This window comes from Prenolepis imparis, unplaced genomic scaffold (genome assembly GCF_030444845.1).
Source record: "Prenolepis imparis isolate NDT839.2.m4 unplaced genomic scaffold, iyPreImpa1.0 SCAF_6, whole genome shotgun sequence".
NCBI lineage: Eukaryota > Metazoa > Arthropoda > Insecta > Hymenoptera > Formicidae > Prenolepis > Prenolepis imparis.
Window position 1 is genome coordinate 2354530 of NW_028141164.1, and position 23387 is coordinate 2377916.

A 23387-nucleotide genomic window follows, 5' to 3' on the forward strand; every position below is an offset into this window, starting at 1 on the left:
CCGCACAACGCACTATGAGCCCGCGTCACTACGCGCGGCCGCGAGAAGGTAGTCCCTCGCTCGCGAGGCAACGCATGCGCCATCGCGCGGCCGCTGCGCGAACTAACCATGTTCCGCGCGTGCTTCACTCTGTTCCGCCGCCGAGGTTCCTGAAATTTTACAACAAATCGCTATAAATATATATTGCCCTATTGTCGATGCTCCTTTTATATATCTCGTTTATACATCTCGTTTCTTTGTACTTTTCAACGATATACGCGTTCTATTTCGATTTCGCGTGCAGAAAGCAGCTAAAAATGCAAATGTAGATCGATTACCGGAATACGTTTCTCGAGTCGTTTCACTCGCATTTTACGCTTTGTTTCTTTCTTTCTTTCTGATGCAAATATTTCTTTAATTCGAAATCCGAAAAGCGTAGGAAGTGAATTGACTTACGTGGCTTCTTGAACGATGTAACTCGCAAAACGAACCGCGAAGTATATATTTCAAATTCGATGTTAAATAGAGACGAGAGACGACGCGCACTCAACGTATTCACAAGTGAAATGTTCAAACATGGTGTACAAAGAAGTAAGATTGCGCATGGAATGGTGGCAGGTGGCGCCACTACATTTTACGCCATACAATATACAAATTATCAAGAAAAACAAAATTCAATTAATCGAGATATCGTTCATATCTAATCGAGATATCGCTCATCTAACCTATCTCTAGAGAAATTATATATAAACGTATATATAAATATATTATTTATATATTTATATATTACTATATTTATATATAAGTATATATAAATATAGTAATATATAAATATATTAACTTGCTCGTTTAGTTGGCCCATTACATTATTATCAATTTTATTATATCAATATACGAGCGTACTATCCAATCCTTTCTTTTTTGTTAATATATTTTATATATAAACGTTTAATATTAATATAAGTTTAGGAATCTATAACAATAGTTGTGTATTTCAATCAACGACACATTAATATGAAAATATCATTAATATATGTTTATTTGTAAATAAATAGCAATATTTCGAATATATATATATATGTTACTCAATATATTTCTGTTCGTTCAATATATTATTCCATATTAAAACCAGCTATACCAAATGTAATATTTTGCACGTTTATTTCGTAAATTTCATTATAGATATGTGTATATTATATTGTCATCCATATGCATTTCATTATATTCAAGTAGTAGGACTTTGTTACAACGCTTCGCGCTTCCCAACACAAATTCAATACAAATTCAATACAAATTCAATTGTGGAAAAACAAGCCACTTACCTTTCCGAACGTTATTCGATGCGGATTTGCATCGAAACTTGGAACGCGGCTCTTACCGTCAGTACCGCCATTTGGCCTTCAACTTCAAGACTTCAAGTACTGCCGTGCTCAAGAGAAAGTTTAAAAGTGCAACAACTACTACTCGAGTCGCACGAGTGACGAGGCCCTCTATCAGCTGATTTTTGCGTCGTCCGGTTCGACGAGTCATGCTGTTTCTTCCGGTCCGTGCAGACCGCCGTTTCAGTATCTGCGGGATCGACGGTGAAGATGGTAGATGAAGCTGGTGACAGGTTCGTATGCCGAATTATTTTCCGCACCGTCTGTAAGAACCTACATCTTTCGGACGACGAGAATATCGGGGATGGCGTCTCCGCGTCTCTCGAAACGAAATTAACCTCAAAGTCAGCGCGGTCTGTGTCGCGGATTTATCTTCTTCATAACAATAAATCTCTCGCCACCGTGTGTATCCGATCCTAAATATTTCAACGAGCATTAGATCCTTGAATTTATGGCCCAGGTGATTCCGCGAAATGGAGAAAGCAACTATTTTTAGTCGTCATTTGTATCCACGCTTCCTTGCAGCGGCTCGTATAAACTGCTGTCACTTTCGCTGTCGTTCGTGTTCAAGCTTAATATGTATATATAGATACATATATGTATATACATATATATTTATACATATATGTTTTTCTTATTATTATTTAATCGCTATTGAATCACGATGCCGAAATAAAAATACGATACGCTGGTCTCACCGGTCTTGTGAAGCGCGTACTTGTACGACTAAAACAAATGTAACATTGATTAACTTAATCGATGTCTTACATAACATACAAACGTAAAGAATCCCGGAAAACATTAGGATTTCTAATATTGTTTATTATGCAGCACTCGATATATAATATATGCATTGCATCTATTTAATATACGTCCGCAAGCAATAATCGAAAGACGAAACTAACCTTATTATTACACAAAAGAATTTTCGAACTTTGTTATAAAGAAATTTTATAGTTATAGATATGCATAATTTTGGCACGTTGACGTAAGAATTACATAAATTTTGCCCACACAGATATATTGCAAAATGTAATAGTGGAATTATTTCAAAGAATACGATATTAGTAGATAATAATAAATAAAAATAATTTATATATTCTCTTTTTTTATAGAGATGAGTCCTCTAATGTTGCCATTATCAGAGAAGTATATGACAGTGAGAATGCTCATGAGACATTTGAATATGAGTTAGAGAGAGCGTTGGAATCAGAATGCAGTTTAATTGTTATCGAACCATCGAAATTAGGTGATGAAACCTCTAGATGGATAGCAGTGGGAAATTGTCTTCACAAGACTGCTGCATTGTCAGGTCTTGGCGCAATCGTCACAGGTTTGCTTAATCTATATAAAAATTATTTGCATATAATTATTGAAATAAATATATCTTACAATGTGTGCGTATGCTTTTTTTTTTAAGGATTACTCTGGGGCGATCGGCCATACATCTGTGGTCCACTAGGTTTTACAGCAGTCATAACCTGTGGATTATATACAGTCTCTTGGCAATTTGATCCTTGTTGCCAATATCAAGTAGAGACTGATACCAGCAAATTACCACATGTAGAGCTGTTAGCTGTTCTAGGTCCTTCGTCTCCCACGTTTCTTGTAAGGAAAGATGATACAAGGAGACGAATTCTTCACACAACTATTACATTGGCAGCCCTCAGCATTACCGCCTGGAGAGTGTACCAGGCATTTAAGTGAAAGAGTTATTACTGGCATAGGTTTTGTCTTAAGCCAGAATGAAATAATAAGGTGAGCCACACACTATGTCTAAGTTTCACAATAGTGAATCAAAACTTTTAATTAATAAGAATGCAAACTCTATGTTTATTTCTCATTTTGACTTATATTCTTTGATGCTACTCATAGGTGAGTGCTGCTTATGTGATCTGACTAAACTACATAAATAACAAAAGCCAAATTTTATCCAAGTTTTTACATTGGCATGTCATTTCTTTAAGATTTTACATCATTATTCTTTGATCTCCACCTTGAAAAAATTGTGAAAGATTACTGTATTACAAAGTTGCAAAAGCCATATATATATATATATATATATATATATATATATATGTGCAGTCTCTGTACTGGAGGAAAAAAAAAGATATTGACATAAGTGTTCTTAGAATTATGAAATTTGCAACGGTATATATGGATTTAGCATTATGTATTTTTAGATTGTAAATATAAAATAGGTAGAGAGAGAATAAAAAAACACACAGTACATATGATATGTCAAAGGGTATATTGCCTAGATTTTCTCACCCAATAGAACAATCTATGTTGAAATGGTATAATATCAGAAGAATAAGTTAACTATAAAAATTTAATGTATTTTTTTAAGCTTTGATTATTTTATTAACCATAAATATGTAGAGTAAGATATATATCTTTTTCATCACAAATGCGCGTATAAAACTTTTTATCATTTATATTAGTCCTATCAAATAGAAGTTAATGTCACATACATTCCTGTAAATGTTTGATGATAATAAAAGCTAAAAATCTCCTGTACATTATACAATATGTGAACTCTTTTCACATAACAAAATTTGTAGTTGCATGAACAAGAAACTTCCCTCGTTTATATGTACATCGACAGAAGGGCGCAAAAGATGAACAGTGTATATAGTTCTAAATATTATTTTAACAATGTTTTAACGATAAGTATTACAAACAAGATTAAAATGATAATCAATATATTTTAAAATATATTATTATGCAATGAATATAGCACAAAAAAGGCAAAGAAGATCAATATCTGAAAATCCATTTGGATTTCATTCTGAAGAATTATATTTTATACACAAAGCGCAGAAAAACTTATATTTCTACTAGTTTCCCCAAATATACTAGATTATAATATTAATGAAATATTCTAGAGAAAAAAAGTCCATTGCACATATAAAAAGCTATTATTAGAGCAAAAAATCATTTACAAATATGTAAAACTTATCAATATGCATCAAATGTTTTGTACATTTATATGTATAATGCAGCTACGTATTATGTAAAATATCAATATTTTCACATGAAAGTATGTGTAATCATTTGATGAAGTTTAACATCACATTTAATTTTATTTAACATAGTTTTTATTATATATACTTTTTTTACACATAATCTATTTCATTATATAGAGTAGAAATAAAACCATACAAATGTGTGATCAATATATACAAGGATTTTGCAAATTAAAATGGCTAAATCAGTCTCATGACAATAGATTATATTACAGTAGACATTCTCTCTTTTTCAAAGGTTATTAAAATTATTATATTTTAAGTAAGTTTATACTATTTACATTAAATAGAGAAAATTCAATGAAGTGTCAATATAAAGTAAACAATCATTTTAATAATATATCGCATAGTACCTTAAATATATGTGGATGTGCCATCTTTCTCTCTCTCTTTTTCAATCACTTTTAGAAATTACATAAAATATTTATATACATACGCTATCCCTTTTTCAATAGTCTATAGGAGATTGTTTTTATATTAAAAATAATAAAAGCAACATGAAACAAAAAATAATTAAAATGGATTCTTATCATTTAAAGCTTAAAATAATGGAATTTCTGTGAATTGATGTTAAGAGATGGATAGCACATTCGTGTAAACGTCTCAGTGTCAGATTCAATTAGTTTCATAATAATGAGCTGTGTACATAATGTAAAGATATTCCACTAATTAGGAAGTGGCTACCACAAAAATAAAATCTACTTTTGAATAATGTATCTTATTTAACTGCTATTCCCTATTGTACAAAGATATTAGAAATAATACACTCATAGAGTTACTTGAAATTATATATATTTTTTATTCGTATTATAATTCATATTACAATACCATATTATAAATTAAAACTTTTTAATATTTTAAGATAGTTTTTTGATATTTTATACAAAAGAGATATATATATATATATTACACATAAATCCATCTCACAAATAAAAAATAATCAATTAATCTATTTTTAATAAATAATATTTAAATAAAATTATTTATCTTATTTGTTTTCTTCCACGATTTTGCATAATCCAGAAGAAAAGTGAAGGAATTAAAGTTCTAAGTACTATAGCAGCTCTCGGAGAAAATGGTGCAATAGTAACTTCTTTCTCTTGGTACAATACAGACTTTAAAATACGTTCAGCTACATATTCTGGATCATAACCATTCTCAGTTGTTTCGTCCATCACTGTATTAAAAAATTAATATCAGAATCAAATAGAAAATATTAAGTATTAATTTAGTATTTATAATATTTTAATTACTAACATCCATAAATTTCTCCATCTTCTTTTAAAGCATTAAGAGAAAGTGATGTTTTAATATACCCCGGATTAATGACGGTGAACTTAATGTTTTTGTCCACTAGTTCTGCTCTACTGCAATCATACCAAGCTTGTAACGCATGCTTAGATGCAGCATACGCAGATCTAAAAATTTGCAAATATTGTGTATGAACATAAACCATCTTAATTAATAATTGATATCGAAAATAAAATAATCAATATTGTGATCCATAATTAAATACCTAAATGGAATAGCAACTCTCCCTTGCACACTACTTACGCCAACTATATGGCCAGACTTTTGTTCTATCATGAATGGAAGAACAACTGCAAATCAATAATAAATAATGAATTTGTTACAGCATTAGAATTTCTTTTACACGAAACACTTACTTTTGCTCAATGCAACTTGAGAGAAATAATTTGTCAGCATGATTTTAACGTCTACATCAACATTTGTATTAATAACTTTGCCTCTATATGAAATACCAGCATTATTTATTAGAATATCAATTCTGCCATGTACCATTATAATCTTTAACACTTCATCTTTCATGTTATTAATATCAGTTAAATCCAATGACAGAATAATGGGTGGATGAGTTGGAACTGTCTGAAAAGATTAAAAAATGATTGATATTCTATATATTTGCCTATTAAAATAAGTTGCCTATTAAGTTTATTATATATTGTAGAACTTACTTTATGAGACTTCATCAAATCAGTTTTTACTCTCTCTAATTCATTTTTTCTGCGAGCTACCAAGATGACTCTACAACCACAGCAGTAGAATACATGAGCCAAAGCTTCTCCCAAACCAGAACTAGCGCCAGTTATCATTACCACCTGAATTCAATTAAATAATATGTATATAATTATAAAAATATTCGAATATTATCTTTAATTGTTAAAGATAATATATATATCAAGAGATATTTTATTCATATAATTCCATTTTCTATTCTCTTGAAATATAAAGATATATATATATATATATATATTACCTTGCTGTTAAGAGTTGCTCTTTTGCATTTTTGACGTATAATGTTGATAAAGTCAAATACCAGCAAAGGAATGGTCAGTGGAAAACCAAATAATTTAATCAACAAGGATATAATGTACCATCCTCCCATAGTTTTGTCCTGCCTTCGCATTATGTTCATTGTATATCACAAGTTTCGAACGAATGACAAAATTTATGTGCGCGTTTAGCTAAATTTCTAATCCGTTACAAATTTAAAAGAATGTCTTTATTATATTTGTATTTATTTTTTAACCACACAGTATTATCATCGATGTATAATTTGTCATTGGCAGGGAGAGAGATAGAGAGAGAGAGAGAGAGATGTATAACCTCTAAAACATTGTTTTTCATATCTCATCAAGTCAAATAATATGAAGTTCGTCGCGTGTTGATAGGGATATTTCGTTGTCTATTCGCTTCAGTTGCCTTTCTGGCGTTCGTTATCGCACAACTTCAGGTAGTACCCGATGCGGGGCTCTGTGCTGACTGTGCTTTGCAAATAACCTCGCAGTATTACAGTTTACAGCCCGTACAGTGTTTGTTTGATTCATCTGGAAATGTAATTGGAATAATTCTTTTAATAATCTATCCGCACGATTTTATCGCGCGGATCTCTAAATGACGAAAAAAAAAAATATATTACATAAAACGTATATAAAAGTACATCTCTCTTTCTGTGCAGGACGATATTGGACCTTTGGATCTCGCGGAACGAAGGAGAGAATATATTTTATTCATTGGCTGCAAATCGTCTATGATAATCGTGGCGTAATAATATAAATATATTATAATCTATACGTAATAACACGAATGCACGACAACCTGACTTGCTGGCAACCGTTGGTCCCAACTTAACCTACAAGACTCAGTTTGAGGTGAAACTAGGTTTCCTCGACCGTTACCTCGTGCATGTTATAATACGTCTTACGTTGTTGTAATGTTGACGGAACGTAAGTGAGCGGCGAATGAAATGGAAACTCACGAGGGCGAGCAGTACGTGACGTTTCCTCTCGACGGTGTGCATGATGCCATACAAGAGAATATAATATCTCACGAGGAGATATGCGAACCTGTCGAATGCGTCGACGAATGCGTCCTCCAGGAGGAACTTGCGGACGTCCCGGTCAATAACGCTAACAATACTGATATCGCTGAGTCGCAAGAGACTGTTGAAATTCTTACGGAACAGTCTGACGAAGAGGATGAGAATCAGGTGGTGTATCCGATGTACATCAAGCAAGAGGAACAGCAGCAGTACACGTCGGGTGACGACGAGTCCATGGCTGTGGAAGCCTTGCGTCAATTGGGCGGTATGTATCCATGCTTCGAGAACAAGAAAATCAGCTGTCCGATCTGTAAGTGTCTCTTTACCCAAGAAGAGATGGTTGAACATCGATCTGTATGTACAATGTCTAAGCTATCCTGCACCGTTTGCGGAGAGAGATTTGAAAGAAAGATCGACCTGAATAATCATATGGTATGTCATCAGGTGGATCGTCCTCATGCATGTAGAACGTGCGGCAATTTGTTTCGCTCTAAGAGCAGTTTGCAAGCACACATGCTGCAGGTACATCAGGTCGAACATCCCCACAAATGCACCATCTGTGGCTCGGACTTTCAGAGGCCCTCCAGCTTATCTAATCATATGAAGATACATACATACGTCGCGGGACGAGCGATCATGCAGTCACAGGGGAACAATATGTCTCAATCAGCGGAAACGTTCAGGAAGTGGTCGGAGAACGCGTCCGATTCGCAAAATACATCTCAGATGCCATCCTCTTCGTCTGTTCAATCTATACAGAATTATGATGTGTGTCAAGTTCAATGGCCGGTCTCGTCGTACAATTTTCATAACGAACAATCGACAGTTACCGCAATATCGAATCATGAGGAGAAGATGGATACGCTGCAGGAATTCACTGTAATGCCTAATGGTGAAGTGACGCAATTCAGCGAGTACACCGAGCAAAATAATCCGGTCAACAACAGTCAACAATACGATATATCGATAAATTCGTTCAATACTCCGGACGGAATAGTCAAAGTCGAGACGCTTTCGTATAATAACGCGAACAGAAAAAATTACGGAGAAGTCGAAACAAACAGCGGTAATAAGCAGTACACGTGCAAGCATTGCGGAATCAATTTTACACGCGCGACTGCGTTGGCGTCTCACGAGAAGATTCACACTTCCAAAAACTGGAACATGCCGATCGAGTGCGAGTACTGCGACAAGCAGTTTCAAGATGGGAATCACCTGGCGACCCATCAAACCACCTGCGCCAAGAAGATAATGCAGAACAACATAGAGCAAGGTGTGCCCAACAACAAGTGGGGTAAGCACGCTTGTTCCGAGTGCGGAAAGAAGTTCACGACCAAGCAGAAGATGTTTCGCCATCAGTGGATCCACCGAAAGAAGACCCATTCGTGCGAGGTATGCGGTTCGCAGTTTGAGAAGCAGAACGAGTTGGACGAACACAGATTGTCGGCACATCCTGGAGATTCACCGTTCACTTGCAACGAATGCGGAAAGTGCTTCGTGTCCCGACAAGGTCTCTGGGAGCACGGAAGAACGCACGCTGGGAGTCCGGCGCATTTTCAATGCGACACCTGCTCGAAGACCTTTTCATCTCGCCAAGGATACTTGATACACAATCGTACGCATACCGGCGAGCGACCGTACGGCTGCAGATTTTGCTGGAAAGCGTTCCGGGATGGCGGGACCTTGAGGAAGCACGAACGGATCCACACCGGAGAGCGACCGCACGTCTGTCCGTTGTGCACGAGGGCATTCAATCAGAAGGTAGTCTTGCGCGAACATGTTCGGTGGGTTCACGCCGCTGGTAAGAACGAGACGGAAGCGACCAGTCCTCCGTATCCTTGTCCCTTGTGCGGTGCTCTTAATCAAGACCGAGACGAGCTCTGCGCGCACATCGTCAAGCATTCGGATCAGATGATAGCCGAGGCGAAGGCGAAGACTAACAACGACGCCTCTCCGAAGTCGAAGCCAACGAAGAAGAAACCAAAGTCGACGTCGTCGTGCAACGCTCGGATAAAGCAAACTAACTTGGAACATTTCATCTCCAAGACGGAACAAAACGAAGCCTTGTTATCCATCACCGATACATCTGATAAATCGGACGATTTGCATGTTATGAACGAGAAGCAGAGCAACGCCTACGTCGTGGTCACCACGGAGAAACGTAACGATGGCTTCATAGCGATATCCGAGCTTAAGCACGGCAACATACGGTTCATCGTGGAAGGCAAAGAAGACGAAAATATTCACGTACTTCAAGTGGATCAGAATTCTCATCCGAATTCTCTCAATATGATTGCTATGGATAAGCAAAACGACGCGACGCACATCGTGTCGACGGAATCCGTGGACAATGCACTCGATGAAACGATCAGACAAAACAATATATCCACGATGCACTTAATTCAATCTTCTAAGCAGAACAATACTTTAAATATAATATCGAAGCAGAACGAATCGCTACCTGTTCTAGCGATACCGAATCCCCAAAGTCACGAAAATTATTCCAGCCAGATCATACAAGTGAGCAGTGCAGATATACCTATGGACGTAATGACTCAGCAAACCTTAAAAGAGGAAAGAGACCAGGATGAGCAGGACACTTTAGTAGGAACATCTCAGGAAGGGACATCTCACGTTATCCAAGTTGTACAGTATCATCAGCCTGACAGTGATGATGGAGAGGATTTTACTTGCGAGATCTGCGAAGAAACTTTTGCTGACAAAAATATGTTGAAAGAACATATTAAGGTTCACATATAATTACCACCGTTACCTTGCTGTTCATTGCATTGCTTGTGATATTGCACATGCTATTAATGCGACTCTGTAGAAAGTAACAAGTGTACATACGACAAATACAATAATGTCTTGTCGAGAAATTCAAATCGCACAGAATTTATTTATAAGGTATGTTATGTGTAATATTTTAAACAAGATTAATTTTTGAAGAGATATAATGTTATGTACATTTGTTACAAAGTTGACATACATATTTAGTTTACAAAAAATATACATTTCAGTTAATTATATAAGATACATATATTTAATCTAATTTAAAAAATACTATAATTAAACGTTATATGTGTATTTTTTAATTAATTAAAAAATACATATATAACGTTTAATTATAGCATTTTTTTTTTTAATTTTTATTTCAATTTATGTTTTATTTATATTTTTGTCTAAAATATCATTTAACGATTCATCACAAGTTAAATATTAAATATTTACCATAAAAATATGAAAACTGGTTTTAAATATAATTTATCATAATTTAACATGGATATGTCAAACAAGAAACTATAAAAATATTTAGATAGTCTCAGATAAACAAGTGTTGTAAACACAAAAGCATATTATGTTAGCATATCTTTTTTTATGTCAAAAGAAATTACAGCTACATCAAATCCAATATATAAATTTTAATCATATTTTACATTTTTAATTTAACATATCTCTGGTGAAAAGAAAAAATATTTTTTTTTGTAAAAGAAAGACATGAATCATAGACTTTTAATTAAATGCTATTTTTTTAAATTATTGTTTATAAAGAGATACTATTATGTTGCAATAATTATTATTTATGAATGATTACATTGTCTTATCTCTATGTTTAATTTTTTCATATTTGTAGGCCAATGAAATTTTAATGATTGCTAATAGATAGAACAAGGTATATATGTCCTTCGCTTTCCCCAGGACATTAATGAACATTACAAGTTGATTTCATACATTTAGGTAATATATATATATATATATTACCTAAATGTATGAAATCAACTTGTAATGTTCATTATTACAAGTATATACATACTTGTATTATACATATATATATATATATATATATATATATATGTATAATACAAGTATAATACATTCTTGAAAAAAAGCTACATATCGTGAAAAAATAAATAAGATCTGCAATCCGCGCAGCATGTGTTACAGTTTTATATATATTTCTGTTTGCGCAACTTACGTTACCAACAAAAAGTCATATCCAAGTAGAATGATACAGAAACTGTAAAATATGAAGTGTGCAATAAGAAAATAAAATGTACTTTATTTTATAAAATCATTATTTATTTGTTACACATATATATTAATTATTTATTCATATGCGTTTAATTGCATCTCACTATTATATATCATTGTATCATTGTGTATCATAAAATTATAATTAAAGTTGGTAATTTAGGAGCAACAAAAAAAAAGTATAAAATAAATGTAAAAATATAATATAATACAACAAAATTTAAAAAGCATAAATATATATAAAAGTAAACATTTACATTTAAAAAAATTAATAATTTTATGTAAAATAATTTCGTCGTATGTGTGAGCAAATAATTTGTGCGTCATTAATAATTATATTAATTAATATTTGTTATCTACGGTCCACTTGGCGATCGCGATGCTCCAAGTGGAACGCGGCGAAAGACTTTGTAGCATGTAGAAATTGACCAATCGCAGGATCGAACGTCAGAAATACGTCACGTCGCTGCGTTTTTCGTATTAAACGATTCATCGATTCTTCTCTGCGCGTGTATCACACTCTCTCCGACGTAACTATTTAAATCCATTTAAAACCAGTGTGTCACTAAAATAAGATAAAGAAATCAAGAGGAGAGAAGCGTGGTGCGGAAAATGTGATGGCCGAAACGGATTTCCCTCGAGAGAAACCCTGGACACGTTGTAGGAAACGAGAATCGCGCGCAATCACGTGTCGTCGCCGGTAGGCGCAGTTTTTCATAAACAGTTGTCGAGTTTCGTCACGTTCTTCTACGTTTGAAATTTTTAGACGAAGGTGTATTTATCGTCCCGAGTCGTCTCGCTGCGATTATACCGAGGACAGTTTGAGGAAAGGATATAAAGTTGCGTTTGATCGCCGAAATTGTCATCGCATTCCTCACCGAGCAAGGTAAGATAATCGAAATGAGCACCACTGCGATGTTTATTTACAAAATATCTCGAGCACGAAAACGCATTTACGTCACTTTTTATTATTAATTGTTCTACAATAATATCCGTATGTATCACTTAACGCGATGGACTTGCCTCAAATTATCGAAATAATTAGCATCCTAAGACCTTAACCTTAAAACGTTAACCTCCATTGAACGCTGTATATCGCCGCGTCTCGTCGAGAGACGTGTTTAGCGTAATATACGTTTAAATTATCGCGCAAGTATAACGCAAAGCTCATCCCTTGGTGACGCTCTTTAACCAGTTATCGTTCTGCGCGAACTACACGCTGCAGAGTTAATTTCAAAAGATATCCTGAAATCGCACGTGACATCGTTGAGGTTATATTTATCTACGCTAATATTCCACGAATTGGGAATATTTCTCTCTGGATTAAACATCTGGAAGTTTTTGTGGATGACGTGGATCATAATAACCCCTGCAGAAAGGAATATCGTAAGCAACATGCCTACGTGGAACCAGATTCAGGCTCAGCTGCGAAATCCCAACAACCCGGTTGTCTTCTTCGACGTGTCGGTAGGCACCACGGAGATAGGTCGTATGATCTTCGAGCTGTTCGAGGACGTATGCCCGAAGACCTCGGAGAACTTCCGGCAGTTCTGCACTGGTGAATACAGGAAGGATGGAGTTCCGCTGGGCTTCAAAGGTGCCATCTTCCACAGAGTGATCAAGGATTTTATGATACAAGGCGGTGACTTCGTCAACGGCGATGGTACCGGGGTATTGAGTATCTACAGTGGCGGAACATTCCCGGACGAGAACTTTACTTTGAAGCACGACTCTCCCGGTCTGTTGTCTATGGCCAACAGCGGCAAAGATACCAATGGCTGTCAGTTCTTCATTACGTGTGCCAAGTGTAACTTTTTGGATGGCAAACACGTTGTCTTTGGCAGAGTAATCGATGGATTACTCGTCATGAGAAAAGTGGAAAATGTGCCCACTGGACCGAATAATAAACCAAAAATTCCAGTTACGATATCTCAATGTGGACAGATGTAGTAGTAATGTTATTTATTTATATTTGTATGACATTATTGATATTATTATAATTGTACGTGCCTGCTCTAAAAAATATATATATCAATTCATAAAAATAAAATTTGTATTTTATGTAAAATTACTATTATATATTTATACATTATGTATATATTTGGAATTATATACAAAGAGAGGTCACAGTCTCTCTTTTGCTTCATGCAATAATTTTATATACATTATTTTTCTAATTCATTATTATGTACAATTTTGAATTTTTGTCTTGATTTTTATCTTGAATGATTTAATTCCACATATAGGAGCTTAAAAAGGCCTACAGCATTTATATAATAATTTATATGTATAAAATGTCAATTATATACAATTTTATTTTAATTTTCTTTTTTTTTATTTCTAGACATTTTTAAGATATATAATGTCTATAACTTATATTGAAAAAAAACTTAATTATTTTATACATTATTGCATTTTCTTGCTATTATTTTCATAAAATATAATATATCAAAAGAAGAAAACATTCACAATGGAATTAAATAAAAACCATGTTAAGCAACATTTTTTAGTACATTTAGTAAATTGCTACTTTATTACATCCAAAATATACATTTGTAAGTATACTATAATCTTTAACAGCTTAATATTTGCGTATTTGACTAACAAAGATTTATCAAAAATAAATGTTTACAAAATTTATGTTTATTAGCTAAAATTATAAATGGGTGAATATAAAAAAAAACTCAGCTTTTACGAACTTTAATTTTATTATTAACATCTGTACATATGAAATAAATATTTTATAATCACTCTACATATCATATTTATAAAGTAATGTAATCTCGAGTAATTCTTTAATTTTGTCTTTATGAATCGAGATTGATTTTTAATTATTAATTAATTAAATTAAAATAAATCATCAGAGTTGTCTATACATATACATTTATATATTTGTATCAGCATCGATTCGACGAAACTATAAATAATCTACAATTGTTGTAAATCTTTGAATTTGCAAATATTATGTGTTTCTCCAAACTTTATTTCATAACTTTCTCGCTTGTTTCTTATATATCGTAAGGATTATGTACAATTATTTTTAAATTAAACTATTTCCATTGATCGATGTGATACCGGTCATACAATTGTCCAGTCAATTATATGATTTAATTATACAAACATATTGATTATATCCACGATGTCCGAAAAATTCTAATATAATTTTATTATTACACTACATAGTGTCTGAAAGCTATAATGTACATTTTACAAATGTATTTTATAATTTTGGGATTTTTTAATAGAACATTGAATATCACAATGTTAGTCATGTTAACTTATAATCGATTATGACACAATATTAAATAATACTTTTTATTAGTTGTTTAGTTCTCTTTAATTGAGATCAAAGAAATTAAGAATTTACATCAGAGATGCAAAATTAAGTACCTTTTGAATATAAAGTAATTGATGTATCAGCATTATAACGCATCTCCCTTTGCGTAGTCTGTAGTATTAACGGGAGAAAATGTAATTCTGATACACTCATAGTATATATCGAGACCAGTATAGTTCACTGTTAATTCACGCATAAATTTATTGAGATCGATATACTTTTATATATTACTCACCAGCGTTTTATATAAAATTATTGGAGTCCGTACATACATCGGCAGTCATTATCACATGTTACATATGTACAATGATTCATCTCACTATTGCTTCTTCTATACAGACATATATATATATATATATATATATATATATAATGTATATATCAAAATAAATCACGACTATACGTTAACTATACGCGTAGTCGCCTCTAAAGCCTATTTTAAATAATTCATAACTCGAGACAAAATTTTTGTATTACGTACCACAGAATTCTATCTATATCTTCAAATATATTTATATAATTATAATTATTATATTTTCAATATAGTATTCTCTTTATCTTATAATAAATCTTTATCTTTATATAAAAACTTTCATAAAAAAAGAAGAGAAATTTTATATTAAATCGAATATTTTTTACTTATAATTATGTATATAATTATATATAGATGTGCATTTATAATTATTCTTTTTAATCAAATTCTGTCACGAATTACGAATTGTCTAAAATATGCTCTCACGCTATATCGCAAATTTTTTTGGCTCAACATTGCATGTGTTATTGATACATGTCGCCACGAAGAATCACTCGTGCTCGAAAGAACATACGATCGATTCATCGTTCACAATCGTCTCGCATGGCATCCACAAATTTTTGATCAAAGACAAATTACTTGACTAAACACTTACGTGGCGATGCCATCAATAATAATCGGTCCTTGTCGACAAACACGACTTCGGGAATCAATAAGTTGATGACGGCGGGCCGTCGCAATTCCGCATCACACGGCCGTGTAACGAGGGCCCTTTTTATTATTATCATCTACGTCGTCCCGAGTCGGCGCTGGGGACCGTCATCGACATCGTCACGATCTAAAATTAATATGCGACTAATTATTATTGTCATCAAAAAGTCTGTGAAGATCTGTATATTATATATAAATTACACAGAGAATTTTCTCTTAGAATTTACCCAGAAAATCATGATAATCGTGGGACAATATGGTATAGAAAGAATTTTATGAGAATTTCTCTGATTAATATTTATCACAATAAAAATAATATCTATCACAATAAAATATAAAATATGTTTGATCAATTTTACTATGCAGTTTAGTAAAATTAATCAAACATGTTTTATATTTTATTGTGATAGATATAAATATTTTTATTGTGATAAATATTAATCAGAGAAATTCTCATAAAATTTTTTCCATACCATATTGTCCCACGATTATCATGATTTTCAGGGTAAATTTTAAGAGAAAATTCTCTCAGTGTATAAATTATATATTATATATTATTCAAGAATTATTTTATCATAAAAAAGACGAAAAAAACAACATCATAATTTACACTAAAGATAACAATAAATAAACACAGAAAGAGAGAGAGAAAGACAGAAGAAAATAAAGGGAAAAAATAAAGAGAGAAAAAAATAATGTTTTGATATTGATGGACGCTAAATACTCGCCAAGAAAAATAGCACTACCTGCTATTGCAGAAACGATCATCGTCGATGGTATCGACCTGCGAGTTGTCATCGACGACCATGATGGGCGTCGCACCATCGTGTAGACTAGACTTGGAGATGGATCTCTTGTAGACGTCTCTGGTAACACTCCTGGTAAAACTGAACTTTCGGACGAGTTTCTTGTCGAGGGCTGCCGGACTCTTTGGACCCTTCGCTCTGTATTCATCTTCCGTGCCCTCGTAGTGCGCCAGCATCACTTCCGTGGCATGTTCCTCGATCACGTTGAGCGCATAATCGATATCCTCTTCGGTCGCGTCCTCCTTCGTCACGCAGAAGCGCAGGACATATTTGCCCATTACACGAGCCGGTATCATGTGCAGCCGACCGGATGCATTGATGTTGGCCAGCAGCTCCTGATTCATTTCTTCGCTCTCCCTCAAACGGAAACACACCAGGCCGACCCGCACGTCGTTAAGGATGTCGAAGCGCCTGTCTTTCTTCATATGCGCCTCGAATCGCTTCGCCAGTCTAATATGATTCCTGATGTACTTCTGTAAACCGCTGATACCGTACGATCGCATGACGAACCAGAGCTTCAACGCCCGAAATCGTCTGCTGAGCGGGATGCCCCAATGACGATAGTCGATCGATTCTCCCGAGCGAGCGTGTTGAAGATAAAGCGGATCGACGACCAACGCCGACGTGAGCTTCATTCGATTACGCACCCACAGACAGGAACAATCGAAATTCACCAGCAACCACTTGTTCGGATTCGTGTTGAAGGAATCGGCGTGCTCGATGCCGGCCATGAATGGTCTCATTTCCGGACAGATGAAGGCGTTACCAGCGTAAGCGCCGTCCACGTGCAGCCAGATGTTGGGATGCAGCTTGCAAACAGGCCCGATCTCCACGAGATTGTCAAAGGCGCAGGAACCGGTAGTGCCCAGAGTGGTAGACACGTAAAAGGGTACCAAGCCGTTCGCCACGTCCTCCCTGATCACCGATTCGAGCCGTTTACCGCGCAAGGAGGCTTTCTCGTCGGGCTCGAGCACCCGCAGCTTCACCAGGCTGATCATCGCTGCTTTCTCAACGCACGAATGCGACTCCGTAGAGCAGTAGGCCACCAATTTCGGCAGGAACGCCGAATCTTCCGTATTGGGTTCCTGCTCCTTCAGCATCTTAATTGCTTGCGTGCGCGCTGCCAGCATCGTCACTAGGATGCACTCGGAGGCCGAGCCCTGAATCACGCCACCGCCGCTCTTCTGCTCAGACAGGAACTCAGGTGGCAAGTCGATTGCTTTAGCGTACCAATCCAGCACGATGGTTTCAAGTTCAGTACAGGCTGGACTAGCCGCCCACGAAAAACCGATGCAGCCGATCGCGTCTGACAGCAAATCACCGAGGATCGAAGGGAAGGAATTGCCGGACGGGAAGTAGGCGTGGAATCGCGGATGCTGCCAGTGAGTGATCTGCAAAAAGCATTGTTTTCACATACCAGCATAAGTCGGGTAACCTACTTTTATGTTTTGAAATTGATTTATCCATGAAAAGAATGGGATAAATGACGGAAATGCCGGTTGACAGCAACAACTTCATTGTCACCGCGATAAAACATTGCATTGGATTAAGAACGGACTTTGCGGAACAGAGTTTGCGGAAAAAGTCCGCGCGATACATCATTTCTCGAAGCCGGTTGTCTTCTTCGCAACTAAAAATCGGAACGTTATTGTGACGTTGCTGTTGTCCTTCAATTTTTCAACCGGTTGAATACTCAGCTGACTGTATGTACATTGTCGCTGAAATTACTTTTACTTTTAAGAATTTTTTCTATCACATTTGATAATTTTAATCTATAAGACTTATATTTTGTCTTTCTCTAAATATCATGTTAATTCTGATATTGAGAGATATTTATGATTTTTATTTTTAGTAAAAACTTTTCATCGACTAAGTTCTCATTAAACATTTAAAATTTACATCTTAAACATACACAGAGAAAATTTTCTCTTACAATTAAAATTTATTCTGAAAATTATAGTAATCGTGGGACAATATGATATGGAAAGAATTTATGAGAGTTTCTATGATTAATATTTATCACAATAAAATATAAAACATGTTTGATTAATTTTACTAAACTACAGAATAAAATTAATCAAACATATTTTATTGTGATAGATATTATTTTTTATTGTGATAAATATTAATCAGAGAAATTTTTCATAAAATTCTTTCCATATTATCCCACGATTACCATAATTTTCAGGGTAAATTCTAAAAGAATTCTTTCAGTGTATATATTTTAAATTTTGAATGAAAATATTATATATGCCATGCATATAATTTGTGTGTGAAAATTATTATTGGTTAAAATTATTGTACTCCTACTAATCGTACTCCTACATGGTTTACATAATACACGTTGCATCATATACGTTTTTATATCACGGCACTCGACCTTAACTTTTGTTCAACTTTTTCAAAGGGTACATCTATGAAACAAACTTTTCATTAATGCAAAATGCGATTTATCTATCGAATGTCATGTCACTAGTTTTGTAAACAGACGAGAGCGAGAACAACAAGGTGATAGAATCTTATCTTCTTTTTTTTTCTTTCTTTCACGAATATTATTTATATCGGAAGGGGGAAGGAAGGGGTTGAAATCAATGGCGAGGGAGAGAGAAGGGGAATCGATAATCGACGGCTACAATCGCTAACAGGTAACTCACTCCAGGCATTATTTTGCCGTCGACGTCCCTCATGATGGCGTCCCATGATTCCGGCTTGAAAGGCGCCTCTTTCGGCATCAGGTGTCTCAGATAGCCGGGATCGACGTTCGCCGTCACCCTTTTACCGTCCAACGTGCGAATATACTCGCAGATGTACTCGATCATCTCCTTACCGCGCACACGAAATTCATCGATGTTCATGATGCCAGAATAAAACCCCCCTCGGCTGAAAAGTAGCGATTTTCGTAAGGAAATGCGTGCCGGGGCAGGCGGAGCAAACGCCCGCCTGATTAAACACGCCTGATTATACATCGCGTGTGTTCGTGACCTTTTTTAACATTTCTATCAACACGCTGGTGCGCCTGTTATCCTTCTATATTTGCTTTAGAAAAAGATCAATTCTTCCGTGCTCTTACGAGGATTCTTCGCGGCGAATTAATTCTTTCGAGCAAAAGGAAATGTGCTATCGGCGAATACATCTAATAATAATCCGCGAAAGTATTATGAAAGTAATGTCGTGGAATGCTCGTGCATTGAATTAATTACACACGAGGTATCACGTCATAAATATTACAGTAACTTCGAGCAAAAACAAAGACCATATATATTCTGCTAATATTGTATATTTACGAATATCTAAATTCCAGAATATTCCGTCATCTCAAAACGTAAAGATGTAATCGTGTGTTTTTATTACCTCCTGTCGTTAGTTTCCATTATTTTTAATTTATATTCATTTCTTCAATAAATAAAACTTATTTAATTTTTTTGTAATATAAACAAATATAATTCGGGACGCAATTTTTGAAGAGTCGAGACAAAAAGCGAATGGCGAACAGAACCATCGATGTAGCCCATTGATCTCACAATTCCCTTTTGCTGTGACTTGAAAAATCACTAAACTTTGACAAAGATGAGTCGATTCTTTATACTAAATTTTCTTACGTACATAAATTCAAATTTTTAAAGCACGATTTTTTTTAAGAAGTAAAAGTCGTATCGCTTTTTTTTTAAAGAGTCGAGGCAATGAATGGCGAAAACGACGTTGAAGAGCCTCGACGTACAAGTTCGTTGATTTCACTCACGTTTTGTTTCCGCTACCGCTCGAAAAATCGCTCCACTTTGGCGGAAAATCGGCCCCCTCAGTCGCGCGAATTTTTCGTTCCCGTAACTCGAGTGCCGCGTGATTTTTCCTCGCACGTATCGAACATTTGCCGCGAACCACGTCAGACGAGAGACTAGTAGCACCTGCCGAAGCGCCGGTCAGTTTTATGCGCGTCTCGGCTCCATACGTCCCTGCTATCACGCAGATAAAATTAAGGTGAGGAGAGAGAAAAAAAGAGAGAGAGAGAGAGCGAGACAGAACAGACTAGGGAGAAAATTTAATGAAATTAATTTTTTTATATAAAGATTAATTATAAAAGAGGTGATTCTCTAATCGAGAGTACCTTCCTATAATGTGTTTTAGATCATCAGTGATTATTTTTAATTAATCTGATCCCAGCAGCCTAATTACGGATCATCAATATATTTCAACGTGAATGTGATTTAAGAAGGAAATCTTAAGGAAAACAAATAATAACAAATTAATATTTTTATATTGCATTCAGGGATCCGGACCGAAACAAAATTAGGGTTCGGTTTCGGTTACGGGGTTTAATAAAATATTTAATAACTATTCCGGTTCCAGTTTCGGTTTTTTGATAAATACAGGAAACCGAAACCGTTTAAATTACGATTTTTTCGGTTACAGTTCCGGTTTTTAAAATTTTTACTTTTCGTTTTTCTAATTAAATTAATTTCTAAATTATATTACTTTAAACAATTATTATTAATTTTTATGACATATAAATAAACAACACTTTATATTATATATGAAAATATATATCTATATGTATCTATATTATATATATACATATATACATATATATATACATCTTCAAAATAGTCCGGAAACGTTAAAATATTTCGTAAACAATGCATATTAGAAAAAAATGTTTCAAACAAGGTCAAGGTCAACTTAATTTTTTTAAATGGAATCCCCCATTGCATATTCTTGTAGCTTATCTCGAGAGCTTTGCAAAACACTAATTGAGTTATACAAGAATATGGTTCAATTTAAAAAAATTAAGTTTACCTTGACCTTGTTTGAAACATTTTTTTCTAATATGCATTGTTTACGAAATATTTTAGCGTTTCCATTTTGAAGACTCTGTATGAAAACATACTATCCTCACAGCTATCGTTATTGCGATAATACATGTATTTTAGAACATTAAAAAAATAATTTATTTTTAATTGTACTGCACTACAAGCAGGCAGTTATCGTGACATTTCCGTCATTTGCGCAAAAGTAGAAAAAAATATCTAAAAGAACCGTAAACCGAAAGTAATTTAACGGTCCGGTTAAGGTTTCGGTGTTATAAATTTAATAGAATTTCAATACGGTTTACGGTTTCGGTTCTACTAAAAAAAAAACGATTATGGAACGGTTTTCGGTTTTGGTTCCGGTTCGGTCCGGGTCCCTGATTGCATTACTGCTAATTGATACAAAGAAAGAGATAACTTTTTAAATAGAAACTTAGATATTATACATAAATTGAACAAATAAAAAATCAGCTAGACTTACTGAGTACAAATAAAACCGTGAATATAAATTATATCACTTATATAATATAATTATATAAAGTTGGCTAATGAATTAGTATTACGCGTTGTCTTCTTAAGCGTTTTTTAAGCCTTTTAATCTTTTAGCACATACAATAATTGAATAATATATTATCGTGTTATACAAACATATTTTTTGAACGAATTCTCTTTAAACGTATAATGTTTATACGATAGAAATTAGTAGATGTGTTTCTCATTTATATTTTCGCTATCAATGACTCACAATCTTTTATATTTAATCGTTGCTATAGCTTCTCATTTATTTCCACTATCAGTGACTTACAATTTTCGATAATCATTGTTATAGGATCGATCGAAGCTAGCTTCCCTTTGCATGTTCAATGTTTTTAATAATAAAACGAACGTAATTTCACCAACAAGTACTGAGATTCAGACGACCTTGCGGTAGCCATATCGTTTCCATTATACCCTACGTAGGATCGATTCTTTTTTCCTAATGTTTCTTCGATCGACGCGCGATGCAAATAGAATGCGAAAATTCGCGAAAGCCGATGTAGCAAGCCCAGCATCAATGGTTGTGGTGTCTCTATATAGCGGGGTCGCCGTTTGAATAAGCGCCCCATACACAGGTGTATCGTGCTTGCGCGCATAGGGGGTAAGTTCTCACCCACCTGCCCCCGTCTCTCCCATCGTTTTATTAATAGCCATTTACTCTTCACCTACATTTACAATACACCCTGTAGAAGCGGTGACAGGTCACCGGTCAATCTTCGTAATATACACACACATACATCGACCACTGCTCGTTTTCTCATCGCCACCTTCACGCATGATCTACTCGCATCCGCCGTTTTTCGAATTGGATCCCCCCCCCCCCCTCATCGGATCCCGGTAGAGAGCTTCGATGCCCGTGAACGCGTGAGAAGTAATTAAATTGAGTTCGTGTTGGTCGACAGCCAGCCTTTTTGCGCATGTATTATAATGGCGATTTCGACGAAATTGGCGAACCTGAAATTGCCGATATACACGGGCTGTCGCAGAGTTACCTACTAAATGCCCACGTTTCTCATATGATTTTTTTTTTAACTGGTTTGGAATCGATATTTTTCTGACAAAACAACACATCGAGGCACTCGTAATTTTTCTGTTATAAATAGTTTTAAATTGTAAGAATTTCTCTTTCTCTTTGTTTTTTTTTTCGAGATTAACGAAAATTTTAAAAATATTTCATTT

General features: G+C 34.7%; 5 protein-coding genes across 9 annotated transcripts; 3 read left to right on the forward strand and 2 right to left on the reverse strand.

Annotated features, from left to right (window-relative positions):
- The first annotated feature begins 1495 nt into the window (after positions 1-1495).
- Positions 1496-7189, forward strand: Pmi (Transmembrane protein Pmi). 4 transcript variants are annotated; one of them, XR_014425469.1, is made up of 5 exons: positions 1496-1591; positions 2474-2691; positions 2779-3116; positions 3234-3271; positions 7180-7189. XR_014425469.1 is itself a non-coding variant. In XM_083039875.1 (3 exons), exons 1-3 carry the CDS (start codon positions 1569-1571, stop codon positions 3063-3065), a joined length of 528 nt encoding a protein of 175 aa, XP_082896001.1. In that variant the 5' UTR covers positions 1496-1568; the 3' UTR covers positions 3066-5097. The 4 variants fall into 4 exon arrangements, 1 of the variants encoding a protein (XP_082896001.1); XR_014425470.1 differs by lacking the exons at positions 3234-3271; positions 7180-7189 and adding an exon at positions 3326-5097; XR_014425468.1 differs by lacking the exon at positions 7180-7189 and having other exon boundaries at positions 3234-5096.
- Positions 5167-7023, reverse strand: LOC145937073 (dehydrogenase/reductase SDR family protein 7-like). Its single transcript, XM_083039874.1, has 6 exons — positions 6666-7023; positions 6364-6507; positions 6055-6274; positions 5904-5988; positions 5645-5805; positions 5167-5564 (listed from the first exon to the last, which is right to left on the reverse strand). The coding sequence occupies exons 1-6, from the start codon at positions 6822-6824 to the stop codon at positions 5371-5373; spliced, it is 963 nt and encodes a 320-aa protein (XP_082896000.1). The 5' UTR covers positions 6825-7023; the 3' UTR covers positions 5167-5370.
- LOC145937072 (uncharacterized) lies at positions 7174-10777 on the forward strand. Its single transcript, XM_083039873.1, has 2 exons — positions 7174-7244; positions 7368-10777. Exon 2 carries the CDS (start codon positions 7656-7658, stop codon positions 10488-10490), a length of 2835 nt encoding a protein of 944 aa, XP_082895999.1. The 5' UTR covers positions 7174-7244; positions 7368-7655; the 3' UTR covers positions 10491-10777.
- A 1481-nt stretch (positions 10778-12258) lies between these two features.
- On the forward strand, positions 12259-13803 carry LOC145937056 (peptidyl-prolyl cis-trans isomerase H). Its single transcript, XM_083039844.1, has 3 exons — positions 12259-12462; positions 12529-12648; positions 13138-13803. The coding sequence occupies exon 3, from the start codon at positions 13158-13160 to the stop codon at positions 13710-13712; it is 555 nt and encodes a 184-aa protein (XP_082895970.1). The 5' UTR covers positions 12259-12462; positions 12529-12648; positions 13138-13157; the 3' UTR covers positions 13713-13803.
- Positions 13804-14877: 1074 nt separating this feature from the next.
- LOC145937120 (tyrosine decarboxylase) lies at positions 14878-20775 on the reverse strand. Of its 2 annotated transcripts, XM_083039990.1 has the most exons (4): positions 20609-20775; positions 19524-19749; positions 16810-18260; positions 14878-16190 (listed from the first exon to the last, which is right to left on the reverse strand). In XM_083039990.1, exons 2-4 carry the CDS (start codon positions 19722-19724, stop codon positions 16184-16186), a joined length of 1659 nt encoding a protein of 552 aa, XP_082896116.1. In that variant the 5' UTR covers positions 19725-19749; positions 20609-20775; the 3' UTR covers positions 14878-16183. The 2 variants fall into 2 exon arrangements, with proteins under 2 accessions (XP_082896116.1, XP_082896115.1); XM_083039989.1 differs by having other exon boundaries at positions 19524-20775.
- Between the last annotated feature and the right edge of the window lie 2612 nt (positions 20776-23387).